This window comes from Caloenas nicobarica, chromosome 2 (genome assembly GCF_036013445.1).
Source record: "Caloenas nicobarica isolate bCalNic1 chromosome 2, bCalNic1.hap1, whole genome shotgun sequence".
Taxonomy (NCBI): Eukaryota; Metazoa; Chordata; class Aves; order Columbiformes; family Columbidae; genus Caloenas; species Caloenas nicobarica.
The window spans coordinates 77,819,249-77,846,984 of record NC_088246.1 but is presented as its reverse complement, the minus strand read 5'-3'; the positions used below and the strand labels follow the sequence as shown (position 1 = coordinate 77,846,984).

The 27,736-nt window shown below is 38.5% G+C and overlaps 1 protein-coding gene across 2 annotated transcripts; it reads right to left on the bottom strand.

The window, feature by feature from the left end:
- Window positions 1-1,436: 1,436 nt before the first annotated feature.
- KDSR (3-ketodihydrosphingosine reductase) lies at window positions 1,437-27,736 on the bottom strand. 2 transcript variants are annotated; one of them, XM_065628384.1, is made up of 10 exons: window positions 27,444-27,736; window positions 19,904-19,993; window positions 18,741-18,797; window positions 13,088-13,153; window positions 12,835-12,930; window positions 11,580-11,771; window positions 9,733-9,816; window positions 6,988-7,071; window positions 5,158-5,259; window positions 1,437-4,800 (listed from the first exon to the last, which is right to left on the bottom strand). In XM_065628384.1, the coding sequence occupies exons 1-10, from the start codon at window positions 27,549-27,551 to the stop codon at window positions 4,681-4,683; spliced, it is 999 nt and encodes a 332-aa protein (XP_065484456.1). In that variant the 5' UTR covers window positions 27,552-27,736; the 3' UTR covers window positions 1,437-4,680. The 2 variants fall into 2 exon arrangements, with proteins under 2 accessions (XP_065484456.1, XP_065484457.1); XM_065628385.1 differs by lacking the exons at window positions 18,741-18,797; window positions 19,904-19,993.

The window sequence follows — 27,736 nt, the reverse complement described above, 5'->3', positions numbered from 1 at the left end:
AGGTTTAAAATTAACATGGGGATTCCCCTCCAAGCTGAAAACAAACTTGTTTTCAACTTAGAAAAATAAAACTTCAGACTGCTTTGGTGGCATTCTGCCACAGAGGCAGTTGGGTGTTATAATCCTTCATCGAGGATTCCCCAATCAGCTTTATGAAATGCTCTCTCCCACCCCCACCTCAATCAAATTAGGTATGCATCTTTGGGGTTAAAAAAAAAAAGTATTTGCACTTCCTGCTTTTTATTTTATTTTATTTTTTTTCAATGCAAGTTCCTGTCCAGAAGCTTAACAACAGTATTATTTCTCCCACTGCAGACCACCACCAGAAGATTAGCACAGTCTTCTTTTCCACCAATGTAGTGCATATAGGTTGAAAGAAAGGAAATAAGAGAGGATGGGAGGTGTGGCACGACAGACACCTCATTTAAAGGTCCCTGTCTCTCGTGAGAGTCTCCCCCCACTGACAGAAGGAAGGAAATGACTTCATGAGGTTTTACTACCAGCCTTGGCAGTCCAACATGCACCTATCCTTCAGTGTGCTCGGTACTGGCTGTGTATACAAAAAAAAAAAAAGAAAAAAAAGGAGCCATCAGATAATTTAGCCTTGCAGCTGGAATCCAATTATGAGAAGGAATGAAAAGCACTCTACTCTGGCCTGCTACTTTTACTGAAAAGAAAAAAAAAAAAAAAAATCAGCAGCTCCAGTTGCAACGTGGCTTTCTTCCATTTCAAAACTTTTAATTCTCCAACATTCCAAGATTAACATCTGCCCCTCAGCTTTGAAACACATTTTAGATAGCATATGCTTTCCTCAATCCATCTTTGGTTTTGGCTCTCTGATAATTGAATGTCTTTCTAAAAGATTGAACTTTTGCAATTTTGGATTGACTTTGAGAATAAGCATCTTAGGGCTCTTTCTCCCCTGCTATTATCTTGGCACTAGCCATCCACTCAAGCCCTCCTACCACAGAGCTGAAATATAATGCAGTAATTTTCTATACAATTGCATGCTCAGTGGTGGTGCAGAAAGACAGCCACTCTAACCATTATTTCTATTGTTTTCCACTAGCAAGAATGCGCATCACTGGTCTCACCAGGGTTCACAAGCACTAGTTACACTGGCACAGCACCTCCTGCAATAAGGGCAGATTGGGTCGGTTTAATCCCACTTTCATTTTGGTTTGATGACACTGGGGCTACTGACAACATTCAGTTGAATTCTTTACCTCTTTCATCTGCTGTACGCCTCTGCCGTAAGCTACCACAGAGGGATATATTGCCCCCCTCTGCTGTCCTACAAAATTCAGAGGATCCTGCTGAACGAACCCCAGATTTAAGAACAAAACAAACCACACACAACAACAACAAAAACCAACAAGCCCTGCAAATGAATTAATCCATTGCTCTTCATCCCCTCAGAGAACTTAGTTACAAGCTTTGTTGATTCTCCATTTATTTTGAGAAATATAAAATATGAAAACTAGTTTACAGTTCTGGCACAAAAATGATGAAGCAATAAGCACAAAGTTTTTTTTACAAATAACGCTATGTACTTTCAGCATTTAAAAGTGCCTAGAGTTTTTCACAGCAAATAAAGTTTATTTACCTGTATCTTTTTTCTTAGTAAAATATTAAGTCTTTTTAAATTGCACATGAACACCTTGGTGAAGTAAACTATATGTAAAGTTACAATAGATCTGTATTTAAAGCAGACAGTCATTAGGAAGTACATGGAATGGAGAAGACTATCAAAGCCTACATCAAATCTTAAGGATTGATCAAGAAAACAAGAGACAAGACATGGACTGATATGGCACAAGTGATTAAATTATTGACAATTTGACAAAAAGTAATCAAGCCTATTTGAAGTTCTTCACAGATCTAATACAATGCTAAAACATTTCAACACAGAGGTTTTGTAACATTTAAACTGGCAAAACATTTTTTGGCTGCTAAATGTTTTTCCATAAGTTTACAAGGCATCTCCTTCACTTAATATTGGACCTTAAAATGAGTACATTGGTAAATAATGTGCATTAAGAAAACAAAATTTACATCAAAGTCTGCTGTAGTTGACAACATACTATGATTCTACAATATATCTGTTAAAATTAACTGCATTAATTTGCAACAGCAGAAACTAGAACATTTTAAAATGTTATTCTTTACTTGTTCCTTCAAACAACTTGCCTCGTTCTAATTTCCAGAACTACTGAGGGGTTCAACCTATAGTTTCACCATCAATACAACCATTTAGACTACGCAAAAATCAGGTGTGAACTGAAGTCTCTACAAATCATGGCCATAATTTTTCACCCAATATTCTTATTCCTCCTTCATAGACACCTTAACTGAACTATATCAGTTATTATCTGGAGGACTCTCCAGTCAAAAAAGAGTAATTAGTGACCGAAGATGTCCAACCTGAAATATTTCAAAGAGGCCCAGCTGCCATAGCATCTCATGTGTGCTCTGACCTTCTGGATTATGCTTCTTAAATGCAAACCCTTTGACATTCTAAGTTGAAGATCCAAAAATCCAAGTATTTAAAATCTTACTGATTTTAAGTCCTGACCTTCAGGCTTGTGTTGATGTCAAGTCATTTACATAAGCATTTATTTCAAACTACAGCACAAGTGATTCACCCATTTTGGTATCTTTTGCAGGTGGTCAAACAAGTATTTGATTTGCATAAAGAATTAACAGGGATAATAGGGTCCAAATACCATTGTTATGTTGCTTTAAGAAACACAGCAATATTGACAGTGGATGTATGATAAAAGTTCCATTATGTCATCCACAGTAAGCAGCACAGGAAACACAGATGCACACTGGATTTCTTTGCACTGAAGCCCAGCTGCTTAAAAATGCAGGAATAAACTCTATTCTCAAAATTAATATTAGATTATAGGCATGCGCAACTTCACGTACCTAAACAAAATCAAGAGGCAGGCCCTAAAACACAGGCTTTGTGAAGAAGTCAACAATGCATTGACATTTGCAATCTAATCAAAGTCTAACCATTTAAAATGAGAGTGACAATGTGACCCTCCCCCCAAAAATGTTTGTAAACCAAGTATTTAAGCAAGTTTAGCCTACGTGAACAAAATTTGAAAAGTGATCTACCGAACTCAGAGATGGAAAATAAATAGCCTCAATAAATTACACTTGAAAGGTTTTCCAGTTAACCACCTATTATTTTTCATCTCACTTTAATTGAATAACTTCTTAAATAGATGTAGAGCATATTTTAACAAAAATAATCGATTTTGCCTATTTTGTTGTTAAACACTACTTTCAAGGAAGTGAAAGTGCCCAGGATTTACAAGTAGATTTAGATTCAGATTACGGACTGAAAAAATCGAAAATATTACATTGAAAACACAGCAGTGCTAACAAATACAAAATATGCAGCATTTGGAAAAAAAAGCAGCTCACAAGGCACTTACTATAGTGGTCCATTAAATAAACAGTATATATAGTGCACCCTTAAAACATTGTTATGCATCAAGCTTTTTCAGTGTTAAGATTTATTAGAAACAACCACTGGATTCTGTGTATTCTAAAGCAGCTATTGAGCAGCCTTGTTTCGTATAATGTAAATGAAGCAAATCAGAAGTGGGGCATAGAAGGAGAGTATTTTAAATCACTTCTTATCATGTGAAAGTTTTTGTGTGTTGTGATAAAATTAGGTGGAATGCCATTCTGACACACACTGCTCCTCCTCTAACCCCCTTGCCTAAAGAAGCTACATTCCTGCTACTGTAAGAGCCTGGCATTTTAATTACTATTGACTATAATCAACTACTGTTTTGGCTCAGCATTTGCAGCTTTGAAAAATAATGTGCATAACAGCAGCATTAAGCTACTTTCCTTTCCAGACCAAAAACTAGCAGAAAAAGTATTTGTAAAAATTGTACATTATTTCAATGGCTTAAAATGCTGAAAGTCATAGTCAACACACTTGATACTGGTTTGATTTTTTTTCTTTTGTTCACAACATACTTCGAAGGCCAGAAGAGCTACACACCCAGTCACATCTCCTAGCATTTCTCTGTGGGAATGGGTTCTTCGTCTCCCTTTAGAAAGTATGCATATATTAAACCATACTTTTTAATTACTCCCAGACTGAGAAAGCTTGGATGATACAAATGTATCTGCCATCTTAAGGTTTTCCACAGTTGCATGTTGGACAGAATAAGGAAAGCCGTCACTGACAGAAGGATCTGTAGACTGGCCAAAGTTAACATTCTAAATTAAATCTGTCCCAAAATGTTGGCAAAAAGTACCAGCTTGTTCAGGGGACTTCATTCTCTTTCAGCCCAGTCTGTCGTGGTACTTATTTTGTCCATAAGCACCAAAGTGAGAAAACTTAAGCATTTGTCCAGAATTACCACACCTAGTCCACTCTCAAACTCTATTCGGCAGATCACTTACAAGCTCCCTCAATTCTCTCCAACTCAAATAACCAAAAAAAAAATCTAATCCTCATTCACACTTTTGCATAGTTGGGCATCTTCTGGATTTGTACTTCTGTTTTCTTTCATAGCTTTTAAGAGGACTCATCTGTCACATATGCAAGTACTTCCAGTCTAAATCCTTCAGGAGAAAAAACAGTCCCACTTGAGCAGCAAGCTGTCCAGGACTGTTCGACATTCTTCTTTCAATTCAAAGTAAAGATTACTCAGTTTTATTTGCACCTTCAGATTTTTCCCTTTGCATCATGCAGCGACGAACTATGCTGTCAAAACTTCCCAGGTAAAACAGGCCAACGATGCGAAAAATGCCCATGCAAACAACCTGGAAAGAGAGAGAAAATTTTTCATTTCGTTTAAGATCCTGGATTGCAACATCTTATTTATTTGTGAAATAAAAAAAACTTCTAGGCAGGCATGTTGTAAATGTCAAGAAAACAAACTCACAAAAACCATCATAACTATGCAACAGTTCAGGACTGAGAAGCAGGTAGGAATCTCAGCTTTCCCACCAACTCGATGTTTCAGCTTGAAAATACTACTTCAGTTTCTTAAACCCAAGCCTCCCCAGTATTGACAGCCATTTGATGGAGGAAAACAAAACAAAGGTTTGCATAATGTTCTACATTTTAAAGAATTTTAAACTATAAAATTGCAACTACAGGGCCTTCCCAAATCTCACCTGCTGAAGCCCTTCAGTAATAGAAGTGACTGGTGACATTCCACTTGTCAATATTGATAGCATGTAACCATCTGATCCAACAGAGCTGTTAAAATTCCCTTGCTGCATGGAAGGAAAACAGCGATTAAGAAAAAGCAATTTACCCAGTTGTGGCAAGTCACGATGTGTCTTATTTCAACTGCTATTCTTGGTGAACATAGCTGATTGACGTCACTAACAACAAATATTTTTATGTAAAAAAAACCTAACACAATTAAGAATTTTAAAACTATTCAAAAATACTTTGTGCTACACAGCAGCATTTCAAAAGGCATTCACTTAAAAATGGACAAGGCAGCTAACTTCTCTTTAGAGAGAGGCATGCTAAATTACTGCAGATTTCTTTACAAGATAGAAAGGCTCTAAATTTCTTCTTGAAGCACATTTATGCTGGAGAAAATGCATGATGGTCTCCCCGTCTGTAAATATACTTCAGAGACAAAATTACACCCTAACTCTGTCAGATCACCAATCACTACTATAATTGTAGAATATAATACTGCTTTCCTTTTGTTAAAATTAGTTTGCTATCACATGAGATTTGGAAGGAGGATGTATTTCAAATGCTAGGTAACAGGTCTTCCTTCATCTGCAACCAAGGATTTTTAACTTGCCTCGTCAAAACCACAAGATGCAGCCTCTACACCAGTGTCGAACTCTACACAGTGTCGAACTCATTTTCAGTGTGGGCCACATCAGCTTCACGGTTGCCTTCAAAGGGCCCAATGTAATTTTAGGACTAACTACTGCTACAGTTACACATTGCCTTCAAAAGGGCCCAGTGTAATTTTAGGACAAACTACTGCTACAGTTACACATTCCTAAAATTACACTGGGCCCTTTGAAGGCAACCGTGAGGCTGATGTGGCTCACGGTGAAAATGGAGTTTGACACCCCTGCTCTACACAATTCAGCTGGCAGAAGAGGGCAGGACAGACATCAGGAGAAAGTTGTTTTCATTGGTTTGGTTGGCTGGTTTTTGACTACTCATCAGGAAAATTGCAGCTCTATAGCTCTGGCTTGGGCTTCTCCCATTTGTTTCCAGCGGACTTTATGCTGGAAAACACTTGCTGAAACACTGCAGGACTAAACCTACGGAATGCAGAAGTGAAAGGAGGTGGTGGTGTTCCTGAATGAAAAATAATTACAGATTTTAGGATTCAATCGCTGTGCTTTATCAACATGAAATTTCGTGTTTGCTTCCATTCTGAGGTACTTCATTAAGTATTCAAGCATTCCGAAGCACAAAACATCAAAAATAATTCCTCAGAACGACAATACATGTTTAACCACTAAGAGCAGCATTTTATGTACTTTAATCACTCAAATCACATACTTAGGGCATTAAAAGCCAAAAAGGCTAGACTGCCTTCACTTATTGTAAAGTTATTTTATATGAACTAATTTTCAAGAAAAATAAGATTAGTCCAACAAGCTTTTGAGGTTGACAAATGGTTATTTGATTCACAAAAATTCAATAGTTTACTGCTGTAAAGTCAGTTATAATCTGCCTTTGAGACATTGCATCATTCTGATTCATACGTTTGTTCTGTCTAACGTACAACTTCACATACCTTTTAGCTCCAAGAGATTGCATAAAAACATTTGTGGGCACGGTGGCAGAAAGAGAAGAAAGAAAATGCTTCCTGTTCAAACTAATCAGCAGAGTACTATTTCATGTAAACTGCTTTTCCATTTTACTTAGCCATTGTCTTACAGTCTTAAACAAGTATAACATGCGATCCCAGTATCTCTAACAAAGAACATACTTCAAAAAGATAATTTACTTACTATGGCATCTTTGACTATAACTCTGGCGACTTGTTCTGCTTGGCAAACAGATGAGGTTTCAGAAATCAGCTTTGTCTCTAAGGGCTTTAATAGAAAAACACCAATATAAGTTTAACTAACAACACACAGGAGAGAAAAATATGAAGGTCAAATTTTGGTTTTGGGTTTTTTGTCATGGATGACATCACTATTAGCAGGAGGTATCATATCATCACCTAAAACATCCACTTAAAGGTAAAAAGCACCTTCATAAATAATAGTCTAATTTATGAAAGGAAATGCCAACTTTTCCTGGAGTAGTTACTTTTTTTTAATAGTTTATTACTAATACAATATGCAGGGGTTTTTTTTAAATTTCTCAAACTCCACACACTGTTATCCACCTAAATCTATAACTGCATTTCATTTCTTCATGTTTTAGAGCTTTTATGCCACTTCACCTTACTAGAAGAAAGTAATGATGGCAGTTATTTTAGCAATCACAATGCCTTTCACAGAAAAGTCTGATCTGTTACAAAAACAAACAGCAAAAATATGCTTCCAAGTATGTAAAAGGACATGAATGACAAATGTGCTTCTAAGAAATAAAACAACGATGGAGTTAACTGCACAGCAAACTATTTAAATATGTTAAATATGTTAAGATAGACGGTTCTGTTGATGGAGAAAAAACAGCGCTACATTAGGGAGAAAAGAGCACTTGGTCGTAAGTCGACTACTTGTATTGGCCAATTCAGTTACATTTATTAACAAAATTTAATTAAAGCATTCAAACCTAGTCAAATATTTGGACTAGTTTAATTCTGAGATTAATATTTTTAAAAGTCACTTTTAGGGAAGAGCCGAGCAACTACAGGTTTCTCTCATTATCAATCCAAAGTACTACAGAAATTAAATTTCAGAGAAACAGGCCTATTTACAAATACCTGTAGAATTATGAATCCTGATTTCACTGACTGGGCTCACTGAAAACTTTTTTTTTTTTTCAAGTATGTGTATTTTAAGGGGGGGGTGGTGATGGAGAGGGATCAGTGTCTTTGCCAACAGAAATCCCACACAAACACCTTTAACCTATATCATTGTAGGAAGGCAGATAATGTTATCAGATCTCCATCTCATAACCCCTGCATACTTTTGAGTTTACAGGCCAGTATCAACCAAATCTGAAAGAGATATAAGGATGTCAACAGTAATAAAAATAGTATAAGATCAGGAAAAAAATTAACTGCTGTTCAGGAGCAACAGCTAAAGTTAATGATGTTGAGAAAAAGGCGGGCAGAAATCAGCCATTAAATACTTGATATCTGGCTAGTCAGCCAGCCAAGGCACAGTTGTCATTTGTAAAGCAGTTACTAAAAAAAAATAAAAAAAGAAAAAAAGAAAGTTTAATGATTAAACACAGGAAAGCTGTATCCTACTTCCTGACATTTTTTTTTACTATGTTAAATTATTACAGAGAAAAATAGCACAGTCCTAAAGAGATTCAAGCTATAGAGACAGATGTTCTAAACTGATATTAAATAAATGCAACAATAATGAATGAATATCTGATCTGTCAGAGCAATGCAATATTGCAGAGATTTAAGGTGCACTATCACAACAGGAGCAAGTCACCCAAAGACTTCATGTATGCTAAAACAAAGCATTAGTCTTCACTTAAAAGACCACACCTTTTTGACAAATAGGATAAATCTCACTGAATCTCTTTTAAAGAGAAATCTTAGATGAACAGTGCACTGTACTGGTGACTGTATTTCCCTGAAACAGGCTATTATGAAAAAAGGAAAAGTGTCCCACAGAATATGCAAGCTATACAAATATCTGCAGATGTCTAATTCTGGCACTTTATATGGAAGTGTGGGAGTATATATTTAATACAGAATATCTATATCAAGATGTGATTAAGTCAGAATTGTGTTATACAGTCCCTACTGACTCCTATGCAAAGGGTAATAGATAAAATGCAATTCAACCCCAATTTCCTATTATATATGATGGGGCATCTTGAAAAGGCTGATCTCCTCAGAGACCAGGTTTCCAGTTCGCAGTACGCAAATAAAAAGAGAGACACATTTTTCTATGGTTACCTGATACTTCAGTCTGAACAGGAAGCCTGAATGTGGTTTTTAGAATTATACTTCATATATAGGAACAAATGGCAAGCGGTGACTAAATGGCCCTTCTGAAAAGTGATACTGTCATTTGCACTACAAACACAATGCAAGAGTTTTCTTCCTACTTTAATACTAGACAACCGCCACTACTGAATCATGTCATTACATATATTCATGCAACATGGTTAGTTTGCAGACTTCACTGAAGGAACTGAGGTTTATCTTGATCTGTCACATCTATCAGAACAGCTGCAAATAATTCAAGATGCAAAATAGGAATATTGGGTTTGGCTCATTAAGCTTTAATATAAAAATAAATGGTGGTTTTACAGTTTACCATTCCACAACAATATTTTGATTGTGTACAGAAAGATTTTGCAGTGTTTCAGATATTAAAGGTAAGTAGTTTTCTCATTTAAAGCCAGAACAATAAAATACACAAAGTTATCCTACAGGCTATTTAACTCTGACTAGTTAAGATGATAAAATTGGAACGTTTAAAAGTACTTCTCAAAAAATTTAATACGCATCAATTTCAAAAGTACTATGTAAATGAAAGAAATCTGAAATGTACTGCATACTACAAAGTGAAGCTTTAAAAACATTACAGTATTACTGAAGAACAGTTTACCTTTGTTTTACTTTCTTCTGCAAAGCCAGGTGTGTCAGTATCTGGAGGATAGGCCACCGTTATGTAGATATTGTAAGGTTTTACCTGTATTTTAAAAAAATTAAGTGTTATCTTAATACTGACAACCTTCACACATCCCTCATAACTTCATTTCTCTTGTACTGAAGAAATAAAGCAAGCGTGAATTTAAATTGCTTCTAGCGTTTAGTCACCCTCATACTCAGTTCTTACAAGATGCAGAGCTTTGTCAAATGAGAAAGCAAAACAGCAAAGATCTTAAAGAGATAGCTGTGTTGTTTTAATAAAAATATCAAAGAACTTAGCGTTTGATGTAAATTATTTGATGAATCTTATTGCTTTTTAAACTATTTGGAGGAATATGAAAGTAATTTAGCTCTATAATTATACCAATTTCAATTAAGAAAAAAGTCTAAACCATTGCCAAACACCAGTACTCAGCATCCAGAAACAAGGCCAAAAAGGCTTTCACTAATGCTTATTAGCATGCTTTTTTGTTGTTATGTCAACATTCTTTCATTGCTGGACAAATATGAGAGAAAAATAACAAAAATGTAAAACTCAAATTTGATATCTTTAAGAGGTATACTCATGTCACAAGGCTTTTCAACCCATGGTATAAACTTGCAAGGGGTCAAAATCTAAGGAAACAAAAAAATAAGTAGAAAATGTGAGGAAAAATGGAAGGTCTTATGGCAAGAATTGCATTTAGTTACATTTGTATGCATGTGCCATAGAATTACTTCACTTACTGCGCTACTATTCACAAACTACTCCAATGCAAATAAAGAAGCTTTTAATGAAAATATTCAGAGGGCTAAGATGAAGTATTGTAAAGTGCTAAGCACTTTTATATTATGAAATATTCTGTATTGAAAGCACTTACTGAAATACCACATCTCGGGTCCATAAACATCCTATTTTTAGTTTTGAATAACTCAGTTCCCACAAAAATACCTGTCACCAGTCTGAAGAAAGACCCTGCAGTCACATTGTTCTATTTGGCAGGCCAGAAGTGACTAGAGGCAGTTTTACAACACATTGTTATCCTGATCAAGGCACACAACTACACTAAAGAGAACATGGTCACAACAGGGCCTATGCAAGGGTCTAGAACCAAACACAGACACTAAATAGGTATAACATTCTTAGCAGAATAATAGGGGAAGTAATTTTCTTATCATTTTTACCTGCCTTACTACAATGTACTTACCAACCTTGTTCCATTGAGTAATGAAAACAGTGTTTGTTTTTTTGTCTTGACTTAAGCATAAGCTTAGATCATTGCACTATAAAAAGCTCTTATATACCAAAATTTAGAAGGGGAACCACTGTCAATATTTTTTTTGTGGACAATCCTCAGATTATAGCTTGCAAGTTTTACTGTTTCATAGGGTTCATGAACCACTTTCCACAGCGTCACAAACAAGCTTGGAATCACTGGCCTGCCCCTCGTGCATCCATGGGATCTTCAATATCATTCTGCACTTAGAGGCTTGAAAAACACTTTTACTCAAAATACTTAGAATCCAAGTCCTTTTAGTAAAAATAAAAGAATAAAATTTAAAAAGTGTCTGCACATGTGGTCATCTTCAGTTCTAGGAACAGATTCAATCTATTCCCTCTTAGGCAACTGAAATCAGCTTAGTTTCTGCAATCCCATGCAGAGCAATACAATTGTACTGTTGCCAAAAAAAGGGCCAACATAGCATACAGGTATCAGCAGTGCTGCATAAGACAAAGAGAGAACTATTGAATTGAAAATATGCTGTTCTGCTAGTTAGAAAAAATGTTTACAATCAAAATTGCTTAAATTATTGCACACATACCTCCATTTGCAGGGCTTCAGCCAACCCTCGAAGAGCAAACTTTGTTGGAGAATAAGCTGTATAACCAAATAGGCCTAATTGCCCAGCCTGAGATGATACAAACACAATCCTCCCAATTCGTCGTTCCTTCATGGTAGCGATTACTGCTCGACTCGGGTAAACGCTACCCAGATAATTGACTGCCATTAATCTCTGTATAAATGATATTAATAAGGTATTTCAGCCACAGCATCCTTCAGCTGTTCAGTGTTATTTATCAAAATTACATATTTTAGTCTGCTTTATGAAGTTTAATGAAGTTCACTAGATTTGTAGTTCTATCAGCTGGCAAAAGAAACAACAATTGTTTTCTATTCCACAGCTTCATAAACTGCTTAATAGCTAAAAAGTTCATCTCAAGCCAAAAGAAATCCAGTCTATCTACAAGTCCTAACAGCATCCAGGATACTGATAATACTGTGAACCATATGGCCTTCAAGGAAAAAAAGAATATTTGCAAGAAAAATGTAACCTAAACAGTGTCCAGGAAGCAATCAATTTATGCGTTATGTATGAAAACATACTGAAATAAAAGTTTAAAGAACTTTCCAAAACAGGAAACAGGAAAAGTTCTATGCAGTTATGCATTTCAGAGCTTTTGATTTTTGGCAGGATAAGAGGAAGTCCTTAATTTCACTCTCTGGAAGACCTAAACCACAACTGAATGCCTTATACAAGCAATATAATGGATGACTCAAATTTATTACAAAATTATGCCTATTTAGTATTTTCATATTATTCAATGTTACCTGTAGATGACTGGGGGCCTGTGGACTGTGGGCATAAAGTTGCTTTTCTGCAAACAATTTGTGCACCTCAGGGCTGAACACTGATAACAGCTAATTTTTTCTTAAACAGGTTAATATATATATAAAAATCTTCACCAGAAAAAAAAAAGCAAGACTATGAAACTTAGTGCCTTTCACAGTGCATGAAACTATAAAAATATATGCCAAGCTATTTTGCCATCTTGAGGAGACTCTGTATCCCAGAGGGAGAACTCACTGTTCTGAGCATTCAAGGGACGGATAGTTAGATAAAGAATTAGAGGCAATCCTTGCAAACCTAAACATACATTCTAATTTTGACAGCTACCACAAATCAAGTGTATTGCTATTCATACAGAGTCTGCAAAGACACAGGAATGCAATCTAATTGTCAGAACAGTTGAATAAGAAATCATCATATAATAAAATACAGACGTACGCTCACTCACTTCAAAAGAATTCACTGCAATTTCCTCAAATTTTCCTGTAACTGATGTTCCTGCACAGTTTACAAGCATGTCAACTGGTCCCAGCTTCTCCTGAGCCTGGAAGAGGGGACAGAGGTTAAGATGTTCTTTAGCAGGAAAAAAACCCACCACCTTCCTACAGCACAGTGTCGTTATAAGTAACTACTTCCATTAGAAAGACATGACACACAGATAAGCTTCTTAGGATACATAGGTGAATCAGTTACTTCCTCACCTGTTTTAGAACATTCTCCACCTGTTCATAGTCTTTAGATACATCAACAGAAATACATAGTACAACCTAGAAAAGGAAAGTGAAAAAACATTTTTACAACACTGCAAGGCCAGTACCTCTTGACTCTGCACATTTCAAAAACAAAACAAAATCCAGTGGAATATCTTTTCCAGAAAAACAAGAAATCTGCTTCACAGGACAGTTTGCACTTCTCCCAAATGGAAGAAAGCACACCCTGTCCCCTCAAGCTCCTCCCCCTCACACACAAACATTCTAGTATAATAAAGATTACATTAAGAATGAATAAACACTTCAGGATCTTCAAAGCAGCTACTCATGCAAAGTATAATTTTCTAATTTACTGTATCAAGACATACTATGACTCCGGTTATTTACATAAAGTTTACTAAAAACTTTTCTCACTAAGGCGGTCAAAATTCCACAGTGCTACATTTAACTTTCATCACCACTAAACACAAGTTAAACCATTTGTGTGGCTTAGGCTCATCTCTAAGAAAAAAAATTATTTTTTCTACATCATAGAAAGGCACAGTTGCAGAGTGTTGCTCTGAAACTGTATCAGTACTGAAAAAGAACACTTCAAAAATTTATGAAGTGTTAAAAAACCTGATAACTTTAGTACTGGCAATGCACACCACCCACTTTTTCGATACTACTATTCAAAAAAAAAAAAAAAAAGAGGTAAACTTAGTTGGATACTCTTTAATGGAGACATGTCAAGGACAAAACTGAAATAAAACTTCTGAGAAACTGATTAGTTGCAGTGTCATAAATATTTAAAAACTAAAGTAACGTGTACATATTTGTCTCTGTCTACTCTGCCGGAGGCTGTCCTGAGGAGCCCCGTACCCTTGAGGCCCCAGAGAAAGGCAGGGCAATGGAGGAGTTTGCCTCAGTTGAGGAGGACTGGGTTAGGAACCAGTTAAGCAATCTGGACATCCATAAATCCATGGGTCCAGATGGGATGCACCCGCGGGTGCTGAGGGAGCTGGCTGAAGTCATTGCTGGACCGCTCTCCATCATCTTTGCCAAGTCTTGGGAAACGGGAGAGGTGCCTGAGGACTGGAAGAAAGCAAATGTCACTCCGGTCTTCAAAAAGGGCAAGAAGGAGGACCCGGGCAACTACAGACCGGTCAGCCTCACCTCCAACCCTGGGAAAATGATGGAACACCTTATCCTTGGTGCCATCTTAAGACATATCAAGGATAAGAGGGTCATCAGGGGCAGTCAACATGGCTTCACCAAGGGGAAGTCATGTTTGACCAACCTCATAGCCTTTTATGAAGACGTAACAAGGTGGATTGACGATGGCAGAGCAGTGGATGTGGTCTACCTTGACTTCAGCAAAGCATTTGACACCGTCTCCCACAGCATCCTCACGGCTAAACTGAGGAAGTGTGGACTGGATGATCGGGTAGTGAGGTGGACTGCAAACTGGCTGAAGGAGAGAAGCCAGAGAGTCGTGGTCAATGGGGCAGAGTCTGGTTGGAGGCCTGTATCTAGTGGAGTGCCTCAAGGGTCAGTTCTGGGACCAATACTATTCAATATATTCATCAATGACTTGGATGAGGGAATTGAGTGTACTATCAGCAAGTTTGCTGATGACACCAAGCTGGGAGGAGTGGCTGACACACCAGAGGGCTGTGCTGCCATCCAGCGAGATCTGGACAGGCTAGAGAGTTGGGCGGGGAAAAATTTAATGAAATATAACAAGGGAAAATGTAGAGTCTTGCATCTGGGCAGGAACAACCCCAGGTTCCAGTACAGGTTGGGGAATGACCTGTAGGAGAGCAGTGTAGGGGAAAGGGACCTGGGGGTCCTGGTGGACAGCAGGATGACCATGAGCCAGCACTGTGCCCTTGTGGCCAGGAAGGCCAATGGCATCCTGGGGTGTATTAGAAGGGGGATGGTTAGTAGGTCGAGAGAGGTTCTCCTTCCCCTCTACTCTGCCCTGGTGAGACCTCATCTGGAATATTGTGTCCAGTTCTGGGCCCCTCAGTTCAAGAAGGACAGGGAACTGCTGGAGACAGTCCAGCGCAGGGCCACAAAGATGATTAAAGGAGTGGAGCATCTCCCTTATGAGGAAAGGCTGAGGGAGCTGGGTCTCTTTAGCTTGGAGAAGAGGAGACTGAGGGGTGACCTCATTAATGTTTATAAATATATAAAGGGTGGGTGTCACGAGGATGGAGCCAGGCTCTTCTCGGTGACAACCAACAGTAAGACAAGGGGTAATGGGTTCAAGCTGGAACACAAGAGGTTCCACTTAAATTTGAGAAGAAACTTCTTCTCAGTGAGGGTGACAGAGCACTGGAACAGGCTGCCCAGGGAGGTTGTGGAGTCTCCTTCTCTGGAGACATTCAAAACCCGCCTGGACGCCTTCCTGTGTAACCTCACCTAGGTGTTCCTGCTCCGGCAGGGGGATTGGACCAGATGATCTTTTGAGGTCCCTTCCAATCCCTAACATTCTGTGATTCTGTGATATTTACTCCTTGTTTGGAAACCAGAGATTATGGGGTTTAATTTGAAGGACGCAGAAAAGTGGCATTAGCCTGGGGGGGGCAGCAGGCAGGACAGGTGGCAAAAAGAAGATTACAGCAATACCTAAGTTTTGTCACAGTTAAAAGATAGGCCCTGGGTTTTGGCTTTTTTTGAAAGTTCCTGATTACCTTCAGCAAGATGACTTCAGAATCTATGTTTTGAAGCACCTTCAGATTAACTTCTGGCCAAAGGAAAGACTGCCTTAGGGTTGCTGCTTACAGATTCTAAGATTGCTACAAACTCCAGATTGGCCAGGTATTTCCAGAGCTCTGAGGCAATTCATCATCTTGAAAGGAGAAGCAATTTCATATCACAATAAAAGGAGAGACTCTTGTATTCCTGTTCCAATTTCTGTCCTTTCTGTTACTTTGGTCGATTCATTTAAATTTGGTTCAAGGTGAAATAAAAGTAATCACCAGTTTGTAACAAGTACCATCATGACCACTTCTCATCCTAATGAGGACACACACGCACATGTGGACACACACGCAAAAAACCCAACTTACCACAGCGTAACTAACTGCTTTGGCAGCCAGTCATTTGTCAGTTCTGCCACTGGTCAGACTGCAACACTTCTTAGCTGCATAAACAGAACCTGCTTGCCATTCCTGTACAGCAGGTTGGCTATTCCTGCCTCCCAGCATTGTGTGTAGTTGGACATCAGTGTAAACTTGTGGCACAAGTTACTATTGGTGGGTCTGCATGTATCTCCCCTTAGGGTATTTATTACATTTTGGAAATATTTATCTTTTACATAAGTTTGAGAACAAAATAGCAGTTGAATGAAAACAACATTGATTTGTTACCTGGATATCTCTGCAAGATCAGTGAGGAGATTAAAAAAAAAAAAAAATCACAGTTCTGTATTAAAATCGTAGCAGTTGCTTAATATATAAGATTGCATAGATTAGTCATTCATACTGTCGACAACTACCATAGCTTTTACTGATAACTCTCACATTATAAACTCACCCCTTTGCCTCTATTATTATACCTTCTTTCTTCCACTACAATATACTGGTCACCTTCACTCCAGAGCACACGCTATAGATCCATGCCTAGGACACAGAATATGCTGCCAGAAGTCTAATATCCCCAGCCCTGTTCCTTGCCTTTGTTCTAAATATTGCATGGTGTTGGGTCATTAATAAAGCTTTCACAACAACAACAACAACAACAGCATCAATTCAACTCCCAGTGAAGTAACTGGGTATATTCTGTATAATGAAAGGGATTTTAAAAAGTATTGAAAAAAAAAAATTTAAGGGCAAGGCTTTTGTTCCATTGCACACCTATACCATAAAGGCTGCACTGTCAGCACTCTAAATAAAATGCATGCAAACATCTTTAAAAAAATGTTAACCAAGCTGGACACTAAGATGTACGTAGATGCCAGACCCTGGTTGTCCATGCAACCTGGTTTCATGTCTATATCCAAGAGCTGAATGGTGACAGCACAGGCTCACATAATAAGTAACTTTTCCTGAGGATCTTTTTCTCTTAGCTAAACATCTAGTAAACATAACAGTCTCTGTGTAAGTGATCTATATCAGACATCATCTTTCTCTACAGTCTCTCAGCAATCCTTTTGTGCAGCTTCTCTTGGTTCAGCTACCTTCACTTCCCAGCTTCTGATCTGCTGTTCCAGTGTGAGCTCTGCCCCAGACTCCTTGCTTTTTCCAGTATATTCCTTGCATTTAGACCAGGCAGTGATATTGCCTACAAGCCAACAATAGCTACAGGAGAGCTAGCCTGCCTATCACTCCCACTGCCTAAACCTAACCTGGCTGCAAGTCTAAAGCTGCTTCTGCAAAAGCAGGTCTGTTCAGCCCACACTGGAGCTTGCTCAACCTCAAAAGTAAGTTCTGAGATTTCAACTGAAACTCTTTATGAGCATGAATCAAGTAATATTAGTTTAAGAAGTCTACATTTATTCAAGCTTGGACAGATTTTAACAACATCCTGATACAGTGTTTAAGAAGGGATTAACTGGAATGCTAATCTTGGGAAACTACTAGAGCAGCTAAAAGAAAATAGTTATTGGGATTTTTATTTTTAATGGGCAGAATGCAGTTTCTCCTCACCTCAAATGGCTTAGTTTTTCAAATAAAGTTGATCTGAGTAAGGTAGCAAGCAGAGAAAAAAAAAAAATCAGTTTGAGCCATTTGACAAAAATATAAGGAAAACGGAATCTTACCTGATAAATAGAGGTATTAAGAAAATTTTCTGTCAGCTAGTACTAACACTATTGCCTCCAAATAGCTTTTTCCATTGCTTCTTTTCAACATAATATCAAATTTATCAATTAAAATCCCTTTGCATAGAAATAAAAATTGCTTGTAATTTGTAATCAAGGAATTAACAAAAAAATTCTGGTACACAAGAAAGGAGAAGTCAAAGATGTTAACAGTCTCAATACTGTTTCCCTTCTCCGTTTCATTGTTAGTACTGCAAAAAAATAATTTTAGTATTTCATCTTGAAGTTGCATATTTTGAACATAGCAAGCTTACCTATTTTAAGTTAGTACCTCTGCAAGCTCTAAAACTGTGTCTTTATGCATGACTGCACTATCTCTTCACCGAAGCAGCTTCAGTGATTATAAGTCTCAAAACTCCACAAACTTGTGTATCTGTTACAGTACTTTGCCAGGAAGAGGAACGCAAGTACGCTGTAGTGAACAAAACCTGGAAACAAGTATCTAAACTTATTTCCAAGGAAATTACTGTATTTATGAATTGCAAAAAGCAAGAAATCAGAAAAAAAAAGTTGTTCTTCCACTTGATCTTGAAAAATACAAATGCGTATTGAGTGACAGTAAATTGCAGCTATCCAAAAAAAGCATACTATACCTACAGTGGAAGACATCAATCTTTTTCTCTAAGAAAAGCAGCCTAATGCAATAGCTGGGCAACATCCAACGTAGCAGAGCTCAGAACATAGCATGTAAGCAGATTGGTATATTTTAATTCAAATTCCGAGTCCTCACTCATTTTTGTCAAACGGCTTTGTTTTAAACACAGGGCTACTGAACTATGTTGCAAAGTGACTATCTTAAACAAAACACACAACAGCCACTGTGAGCAGTAATCTTACCTGCTTGTCATTAACAGAATACTTTTCTATTTCCTTCTTTGTCTGCAACAGCTTGTTCTGAAATGGATACAAGAACAGCTAAAGCATTGCAGTTCTGAGAGCAATATTTGTCTTCAGTGTTTCAATAAGGCTTAAATACATTCCCTAAACCCCGCCCCCCCCAAAAATCCTCAACTATTCGTAACACTTTACTATTGTCATTTTACAGACTTATAACTATATGATGAAAACATGAACTCCATAAAGCTATCAGAAGGTGCTTATCTGTTTTTCACTTCATTTTCTAAAGCCAGTAACAACTTCTAGAATAGATTTTAAGGCTTTGATTTCATACAACTACACAGAGCACCTAAGACTGTAGGTATTCATTTTTCTGCTGTATTTTGGTTCTATTTTATATTTCTGTAACATTACACTATTCTGAAGAACAACCAGTGTCACAGAATTATCATAAAAATAAAACTAAAATTTGGTAAATTCAAATTGCCATACTCCTTTCAATAAAAAAATGTGTTAATTCTGGCTGCATTCAAAGTTATGCAAAACAAGTTCTCAAGTGTAAGTAAATTATCAAAGACAGCTGGGACTGAGGCCCCCCCAAAAAGTGCCTTTATTTCCTGAACAATAACAAGCCATTATGAAAACAGAGTCTTTTCAACTAAATTCTGAATACATTAGTTAAAAAAAAAAAACAACGACGCTTTTTCCTCCAAAGTGGTCTTGATGAACAGTTTCACTAGTAAAAGTATGATGAAACGCTGATTAGACACTAAAGTATTCTATGAATTTTAAGAATTGTCTTTAATCTCCCAGTTGTCACTTACTGTAGTTCAGACTACAACTACCACAGTTTTAAAGAATACAGGGGTTTTCCTGCTTTTGTTCTCTAGCAAAGATCTAGATAGTGAAATAACGAGTGCCATTAACAGAAGTGATAACACTGGCAGAGTTTTAAGGCAAACTAATCATAAAGTGCATGTTGGGCTACACTCCTTAAAAAGGCAGCCGCCTCTCCTATTCAAATCTGAGTAATTTGAAATGCTTAGGATCCTCTTAAGATATATATGGAAGGAAGTATGAATAATTATCAATTTCAAAATTATCCCCCACCCATACAGATTTTGTGAACAGAGTTTAGCCAGTAAAAATACATGTACACTTACCTCATCCCTTGCAATCAGTGTTATGAAAGCACCTTGCTTGTAACACTCAATAGCAATACATTTTCCAATTCCACTGGACCCTCCAGTTACCTAAAAGTTATTTGAAAATGGCAGAATAAGTCCACTATTCTCATCTCTTCTCCCATACGGTAAGACAAATCAAATCAAAAATTTAAAAATATACCGAGATTAAAATATCACCCAATCAGGTATGAATATAGGAGATAAACTAAAGTTAGTTTACTTATTGATTATGAATGAAAAATAAGATCTGAATAGATCGATGAGCATTTGTTTCTACCTCAAAACCAGTTTTACCTCAGTTGTATTTTTTTCTCATTTCTTACATTGGGCACACTTAGACCCACTCCCACACTGGCTCTCTCACATGCTTTTGACTAAGTTCTGTATGTTATTTCTAAGAGCAGAAGTAGTTAAAAGTTTGAAATCACTATTAATCTTAGCCATAATAATACAATTATATACTGCCTCTCCATACCAAGTTGCAACAGAAATTATTTATAAAAATAACAATTGTAGATTGCCTGCTGAAGGTATCATCACATAAACAGAAAATGTTATTATTAAAAAAAAATTAATTCAACAGTTGGCCCACTGTAGAGAATTTCTTAGTCTCCCAGTCTGGATCTCGAACAGTCTGTGCAAGTCCAGTTTTGTGGGGATGCCAGTACCCGAACTACCATTCTTCCTCTAAACTGTAACACTGAGTAGTCTTACAGGCAAACAGGAAATTAATAGTTGGTCTATAGACAAATGCAGGGTGGTGTCTACAGCCCTGCATCATATGTTGTAGGAGGATACACTGCCAAATACTACTAACATGCAGGTTAAAGTTGCCTCAACACCGCTCTCACTACCCTCCATAAACCTACTTATGAACTCCACGTTGAACAAGATGTGGATGGCAATTCTGACATCTCTCTTTGACTGAAATAAAAGTGTCTGCCTGTCTGACACTGTCTTTAGACAACTTGTTCATTTAAGCCCAGTCTCAGGCTGCATGAGCTTCAGTCCTTAAACACCGGTATCTTCCTTACATACCCAAGTTACATTAATTCTCTTTTAACAGCATATTAAAGGGCTATAACTGAGAAAATACAGGAACAAAATGCCTAGAAGCATTTATTGTAAAAAAAAAAAAAAAAAGAAAACTGTTGATGAAAATACTAGTTCTGAAATACAAATTTCATCATAATTGGAAAATCTGATCCAGATTCCTCTGCAAATCAACAATTTTTGTTCTTTATCAAAACCTTTCAAAAGACTTCAGAGAGAATAAGGTATCACCTCCATTTTTGGTATGAGAAAAATGGAGGTGTTGAGCTAATTAGTGGAACATCAAAGATCCCCAATCTAACTACACACCCTATCAAAAGCCTTGTGTTTTCTCCTCATCTGCCAACGCCTCAGAGTTGCATTTGCAGAGATGCATTATCCTTAAAATTCTTTCCACTCCTGGAGGCAGTAAAGTCAGAAGAACATTCTCATGAGTCACTAAACTCTTATTTCATATGAGTATTTTATCACTCACTTTCAAAAATAGCTTAGTGTGAGCCAAATAATCCCAGCAAACAACGGTTTACAACATGGTCCATGGTTTCTGACTGGTTCATCTGCAGTCACAAATGGGTGAAGAATGAGTATAACATTCACAAAGACTAATTTCAGTTATTTAGGCTTCCTCTATTACTAGAGGTGGCTGCTTCAGATTACCTTCTAATAGACTCTCTCTGCAAGATTCGCTTCACACTACACTAACCTTTGAGGATAACTCCAAGATGCATGTCCTGTTCTGGAAATGTGAAACCTGGTCTGTAGTGTTCTGAACCAAGGATGACTGCTTTCAAAGTAGATGAAGACCATGAGAGTGTGAGTGCTAGTTCATGAGTTGGGACTTCAGCAGAACCCCAGAATTAATTTAGTGCTTCATGATGGAAAGAAGTTAAGAATTTTATTGTACTCCCAAAATAGCTTGCAAGATTTCAACACATCTCTGAAAAGGATTCAGTTTGATACATTTAGGCAGATCTCAGCTCCATAGCACTCATAAGTTGCTTCTACAGATGTTCCACAGCAGCAGGTACACCAGCACATGAACGAATCTGTGCATGGAAGACTGCTTCAATTCCAATTTTTGGCATAACACTGGGACAGACATTTACTACCTGCACAAACTGCTGAGTATCATGAAAAGGTCAACTACACCAGTGCTTGAGGAATTCTTTGAAGGTGAAGGTACTGGGACCAAGCCTCAGGCTTGTCAGACAACACTAACAATTTTAGAAAGACAAGGTCTGAAGTCATGCAAGAAACAGAAAAAGTAAAAATTTTATTCACGGTCACACCTGAGAGCACTGTATAGGGATCATGTAATGCCAGAGACAAAAAGCAATATCAATTACCCGGGAACTTTAGCATTTAGGTGGGAGGTTTTTACTAGAATGTGGGAGGTTGCTACCAATATGCACATATTTTGGGAATGTTCACCACGAATGCAACCACGAATGTAACAAAAAAAGAAATCCTTAACACCAGTGAAAACTTTGTGCTACAATGAAATTAGCCTAAGAAAATCAATGAAGTCTGTTAGGTAAGTAAGTAACATCGATGTTCAGAATTAAAGGAAGAGCGCACATCTACTTCACTAAACAAGACATTATTACAGTTACTTACTGTTGTGGCCAATAGTTTTACAGTGCTACTGCATTTCATTAGTTTGAGACATATGAATTACCACTGATCCCATTTTAAATTTCACTGTAACCCAGCCTCAGAGGAGGTAGTAAAACTTGAAGTCTGGTCACAGTAACTCAAAACAGACTAATTTCTTGACGAAAGGGACAATTGAATCCTAGCAGTAATTCAGATGTTCAGAATGCAATACCACCAGCCCTTGAGCAGTGTTATTTAGCTGTTTCTGTGTTTGAGAAGAAGAGGCACCAAACCAGCTACTCCAAAAAAGGTCTGGCTCCAACTTCTCAAACTATGATCCTTGATAAGAGAGTTCAGCTTCTATATATCATAGGGTTTATTTCCCCATTGATAAATGCAAATGTTGGGGCAAGGTACAGAGAATTGCTGTGTTTCACTTTCAAAATTGAGATACTGGAAACTCACTTCAGTTGATGAGACAGTCCAACTCCAAATCAACAGAACTGTCACCAGGGAATGATGAAAACCAAGACTGGATTCATACAGTATGTCTAGAGCTTACTAACTTTCACTCAGCACTGGATACAAGCTGGCTTCACGCTTTTAGACAGTGCTCTGACAGAAGGTATTTAGTTACAGTGAAACAGAACATCCCTGTAACCTACTCTTAAGTGATTAGCATGCCTGACAAGACTCAAAACAACCTCTTGCTGAACCACTCAAATGCATCCAAACCACAGATCATATCACTCCCAACACAAGAGCTACAATGCTGAGACAAAGATCGGCTGTCCTTAAAGTTGACTGCAGTTATCAAGTTGAGCTCTGCACAGATGTGGTGGAACTACTTCTAGACCAGAGACTACTCTTACACATGTGGATTTGGCATGACCATCTTGAACTATGTCCAAGCAAAAGGCCTTTTCAATCTGAATGTGAGATAGTCCCAAGCAGGGAACACATTTACATTTCCTGCCATCGTTAGTCCACAAACTGCATTCATATCACTGAGATATCAGGGGTTTTTTTTGCACAAATTTCAACTTGGTACTAGCGAGGTTAAGGCTGAAACAAGGAGGGGAAGGTTAGCATTGACATTTCCCCAAGGACAGTTCCTAAACATCACTCATGAAATGCACAGAAGTTGCTTTTGCCCTAACAAGTTTTTGTTGCATTCTGCTCCATCAAGCAAAGCACCTTTGTAGAAAAATGCAAAGAAAGAGCAGAGAGGATGTGTGTAGGGCAAGTGCAACATCCCTGAAGAAGGGATGCAAATGAGCATGATGCACATGAAGCAGTGATGACTGCCTTATCCTATTATATTTTCCTGCCAACCAGTTACCAAAATAATAGCTTATTTTCACAGAACATGTGACATGTGCTAGCGCATAGCTTGAGATCCAAGGAGAAAGTTAAAGCCAATGGCAATATAAAAGATGCACAAAATAGTCTTCCAGATTTCAATACATGGAGAAGTTTACCACAAGAACTAGCAGCTTTACAGAACAAAAAGAACTTTTATACCCTTTGAGAACACTTTCCTAGTTGTGCTAGAAACAAAGCAAGTAGTATCAAACACCTAAAACCATTTTGTTTTAAATAAGCTAAACTTGATGCTTGAGCCATTTGATAGCAGAGAAGTCCTTTTTATTTAATGGTGCTCACTGAGGTCACCAAAATACATAGCAGATAAGAGCACAGAAAAAACACCCACAAGCTTAGACCATTAGTAATTTGGAGTTCTGTAGACTTTCACTTTGAATAACAGTTCTATTCTTTCCTAAGAGACTCCTCTGATCATGATTCCTCCAGAAAGCATGCCTCGCCAAACACAGCAAGCACTTTCATCATGCAAATGCCTCTGGGAGAGGACAGAGAGGGAAAAAAAACCCACAAATTTTCTGCTTCAAACTTCTGTCCCAAAAGGCAGCCAGAGTCAGTCAGTTAGCCATAACTCAAACATCTATTAACCATAACCATTAAGAGTGAAGAGAAATATTTTTTAGGAAGGATTAAGAGTGAAAAGAATACTGATCTGAGTTGAAAATTCAGTGACTGGCATGTGAAGTTGCCCAATGGCCTTCCTTCAGAAATGTAACAGGTATGTATTTCAGATATGTATTTCATGATACTTTCAACAGGCCCCCAGAAATAAGAATTTCTGGATAAGACTGACTTTTTCTGCTTCAGACAAACAATTTCTTCAAGTATATCTTGAATAATTATATTTACAGTGCAATGGTAATTACTTGTCCTCTTGAAAGGGCTTAACCAGCTACATATGAAATTCCTGGTTCCTTAGTCCTTTATTCTTTTATTCTTCATTTCAAGATTGAGTTTAACTGAGGCCTGGCAAAGATTAGCAAGTGTTAATCTACAGTCTTATCTGAATTATCATAACCTAAAAAGAATTTAAAAATGCAAATGACTTCGATGATGATTTTGATAGGTTTTTTGGATATTTTTCAGTGAGAAGACTTCAAAGAAGTCCTTCGATAATGTCATGGTCCTTAAATATTTTCATGAAGTGTCTCGGTCATTTTAGTAGCAGATAATACTTAGTCCCAGTATACGATGTAGGAATTCACTTTACACACACAATGTGGAAAGCCTCCCTGAGCAAGTTTTTTTAATTTACAGTACCATCATCCAACATTTTTCCTTATGCGTTACATTGGAAAATTTCGTATCCAAACGTACACGCGTCCAGAGTTGACAGCATCTACAAACTGAAGAGCTAGTGAACTCTGAAACAATCTCTCATTAGTTTGCATGAATACTTTAAAAGCATAACTAAAGTCAAAATAAAACAAGTAGTTCTGCCAGTGGTGACACCAATAAAACTGTTTACCTGCATATTTTGATTTGTATCATCAAGTTAAATATATCTACAACATTTTCCTCCATCAGTATATTAATATAGCTACTTCTGTAGCTAGACTCGTAGTTTTATAAGACCTGCAGGAATATGGTTTTTGAGACTTCCACTTGTATCAAATTGAGCTTAAACTGCTAATATAATTAGCTGCATTGGTTTTATGGAAGTTTATCTAACAAGAATATTCTCATAATTTTCAGTGTGAACGTTTAAAAATTAACCATTCTGATTAGAAGAACCAGCACAGCAACTTTTAAAGAGTTTAATCACAGAGGGAGGAAAAAACCAAAAAAGAAAAAAGACAACACTCGGGATAATCAAGATACATATAAAAAACAAACCAGCAAAACTTTGGAATAAAAATCCATTAAACTTTTTATTGTTTGCTATTCTATTTCTGCTTAAAAGTTGCAGAAAGTCTGCTTCAACTTTGCTTTTACACAGTATTGAAGGCTTCTTCCATAACAAGCATTACTTCTCTGGGTAGAGCCACAACCAAAGAACCTTAATGCAAGCTAGAACACACCTAGCACAGTATATGATGCTGTAAAGCCAGTTACAGCATCCAAGTAACACCTATTGCATAAAGTGACCTGGGAATACTGTTGCAACTTGAACAGATCTAAATTATTCTGGGGACAGCTCCATCCTCCAAAGAGGAGCTCCAAAAATAACAATTAATCCCCCCCAAAAGATTTTTAAAAAGGCATCATACAGAGCTAAAAACCAAAACAACACAAACTTAAGAGTAGCTGTAAATTCACTTGCACCTAAAAGGTCTAACTTCTAGATTACCCTAATAAACGGCACCTGAAAGTGCTACTCACCCGTTAAAAGCAAATTAAACCAAAGAGTAAACTACAGCTTCTCTACATAGAACATTTGTTAGGGATTTAAAGCTAAGTTAAGAGAACTGATTATTGGACTCCAATTCTTTCAACTGCTTAACTGATTTGCTCTCATGCATCCAAATTCACGGCTTTGCGATCCACCTGAAAGCAGCCGGGTATTGTTTCCCTTCCCCTCGCCAAGCCACGCACCCATGTAACTTCTAGTGGTGTATTCATAAACTGTTTCAACCCTATGTTCTTCTGAAGATTTCCTTCTAAAGACTTCCTTCTACGATCTCGACTACAGACAGAACACTGCTTGTGGACATTGATATCTGTGTGCTTTAAAAGGTGCAAGAGCATCACTTGACAACTTCCTTTGTACAAGTATGCCCATTTCCCCACCTCTTGGTTTTTAGACCAAGGAAACCATAGATTTTGCCTTTTTTTTTTTTTTGTGAGCACACACAACACTGAAATACATTGGGAGGTGCTGAAAGAAAACGAAACTCAAGGTAACCGGTAACTTCGAGAATACAAAAGGGATGTCTCAAAAAGTCAACATTAACACCCAAGATGGTTTGAGTTTCTGGTGACTCAGAAGATCGCCTTAAGCCAAACAAAATAGAGAGCCGTTGTCACAGTCATCAGTACAGGTCATTTCCTTATCGCTCGGACTTGCGGCTCCCGCGTTTTGGTATCCTGGGGTGCCGCAGCCAGCTGCCAACACTCCTTGCAAACCAGCGGGCACCCCTGACGCTGAACCTTCCCAGCGCGGGCCTTTGCCAGCAGCCCCGCTCCGGGTGCCGCCGAACACCAGCCCGCGGGCATCCACCGCCAGAGCCTCCCCGCCGCTCTCGTCATCGAGAGGCTTCCTCCGCTCGCCCCCCCGCCCCCGCCCCGGAGCGGGGCCTTCCCCGCGGGGGCCCCCACGGCCGCCGTACCCCCGGGTGCAGCCTGGCTGGCAGCGGGACGCTCCTTCTTCCCACCGCGGCGGGAGCGGCCTCCCTGCCCCCCAACGGACAGAACGGCCGAGGGCGGCCCGCGCGGCAGACCCCGCCGCCCCCGCGGGGAAGGCCGCTCCCTCGGCGCGGCGGCGGCTCCTCCTCGCTCGGCGTGTACCCCCCCACACTCCTCCTCCTCGGGGCACCTCACTCACCACGACGTGAGCGCCGGGCAACTTGAGGGGCTTGGGGCTGATGAGCGGCGACACCATGTAGAGGAGGAGAACGAAGAGCACGATGAAGGCGACCACCAGGAGCAGCATGGCTCGGGCCGCGCTCGCGGAAGGGTGGCGGCGAGCAAGGGGAGCGGGGGGGAGGCGAAGCCCGCCAGGCGGCAGCTGCTGCGGGGATGGGGAACGCCGAGCGCAGCCCCGGCGCAGGAGCCGCCCGCCTGCGCCGCGCCAGCCGGCGGGAGGGAGGGAAGGAAGGCGGGAGGGAAGGGCGACGC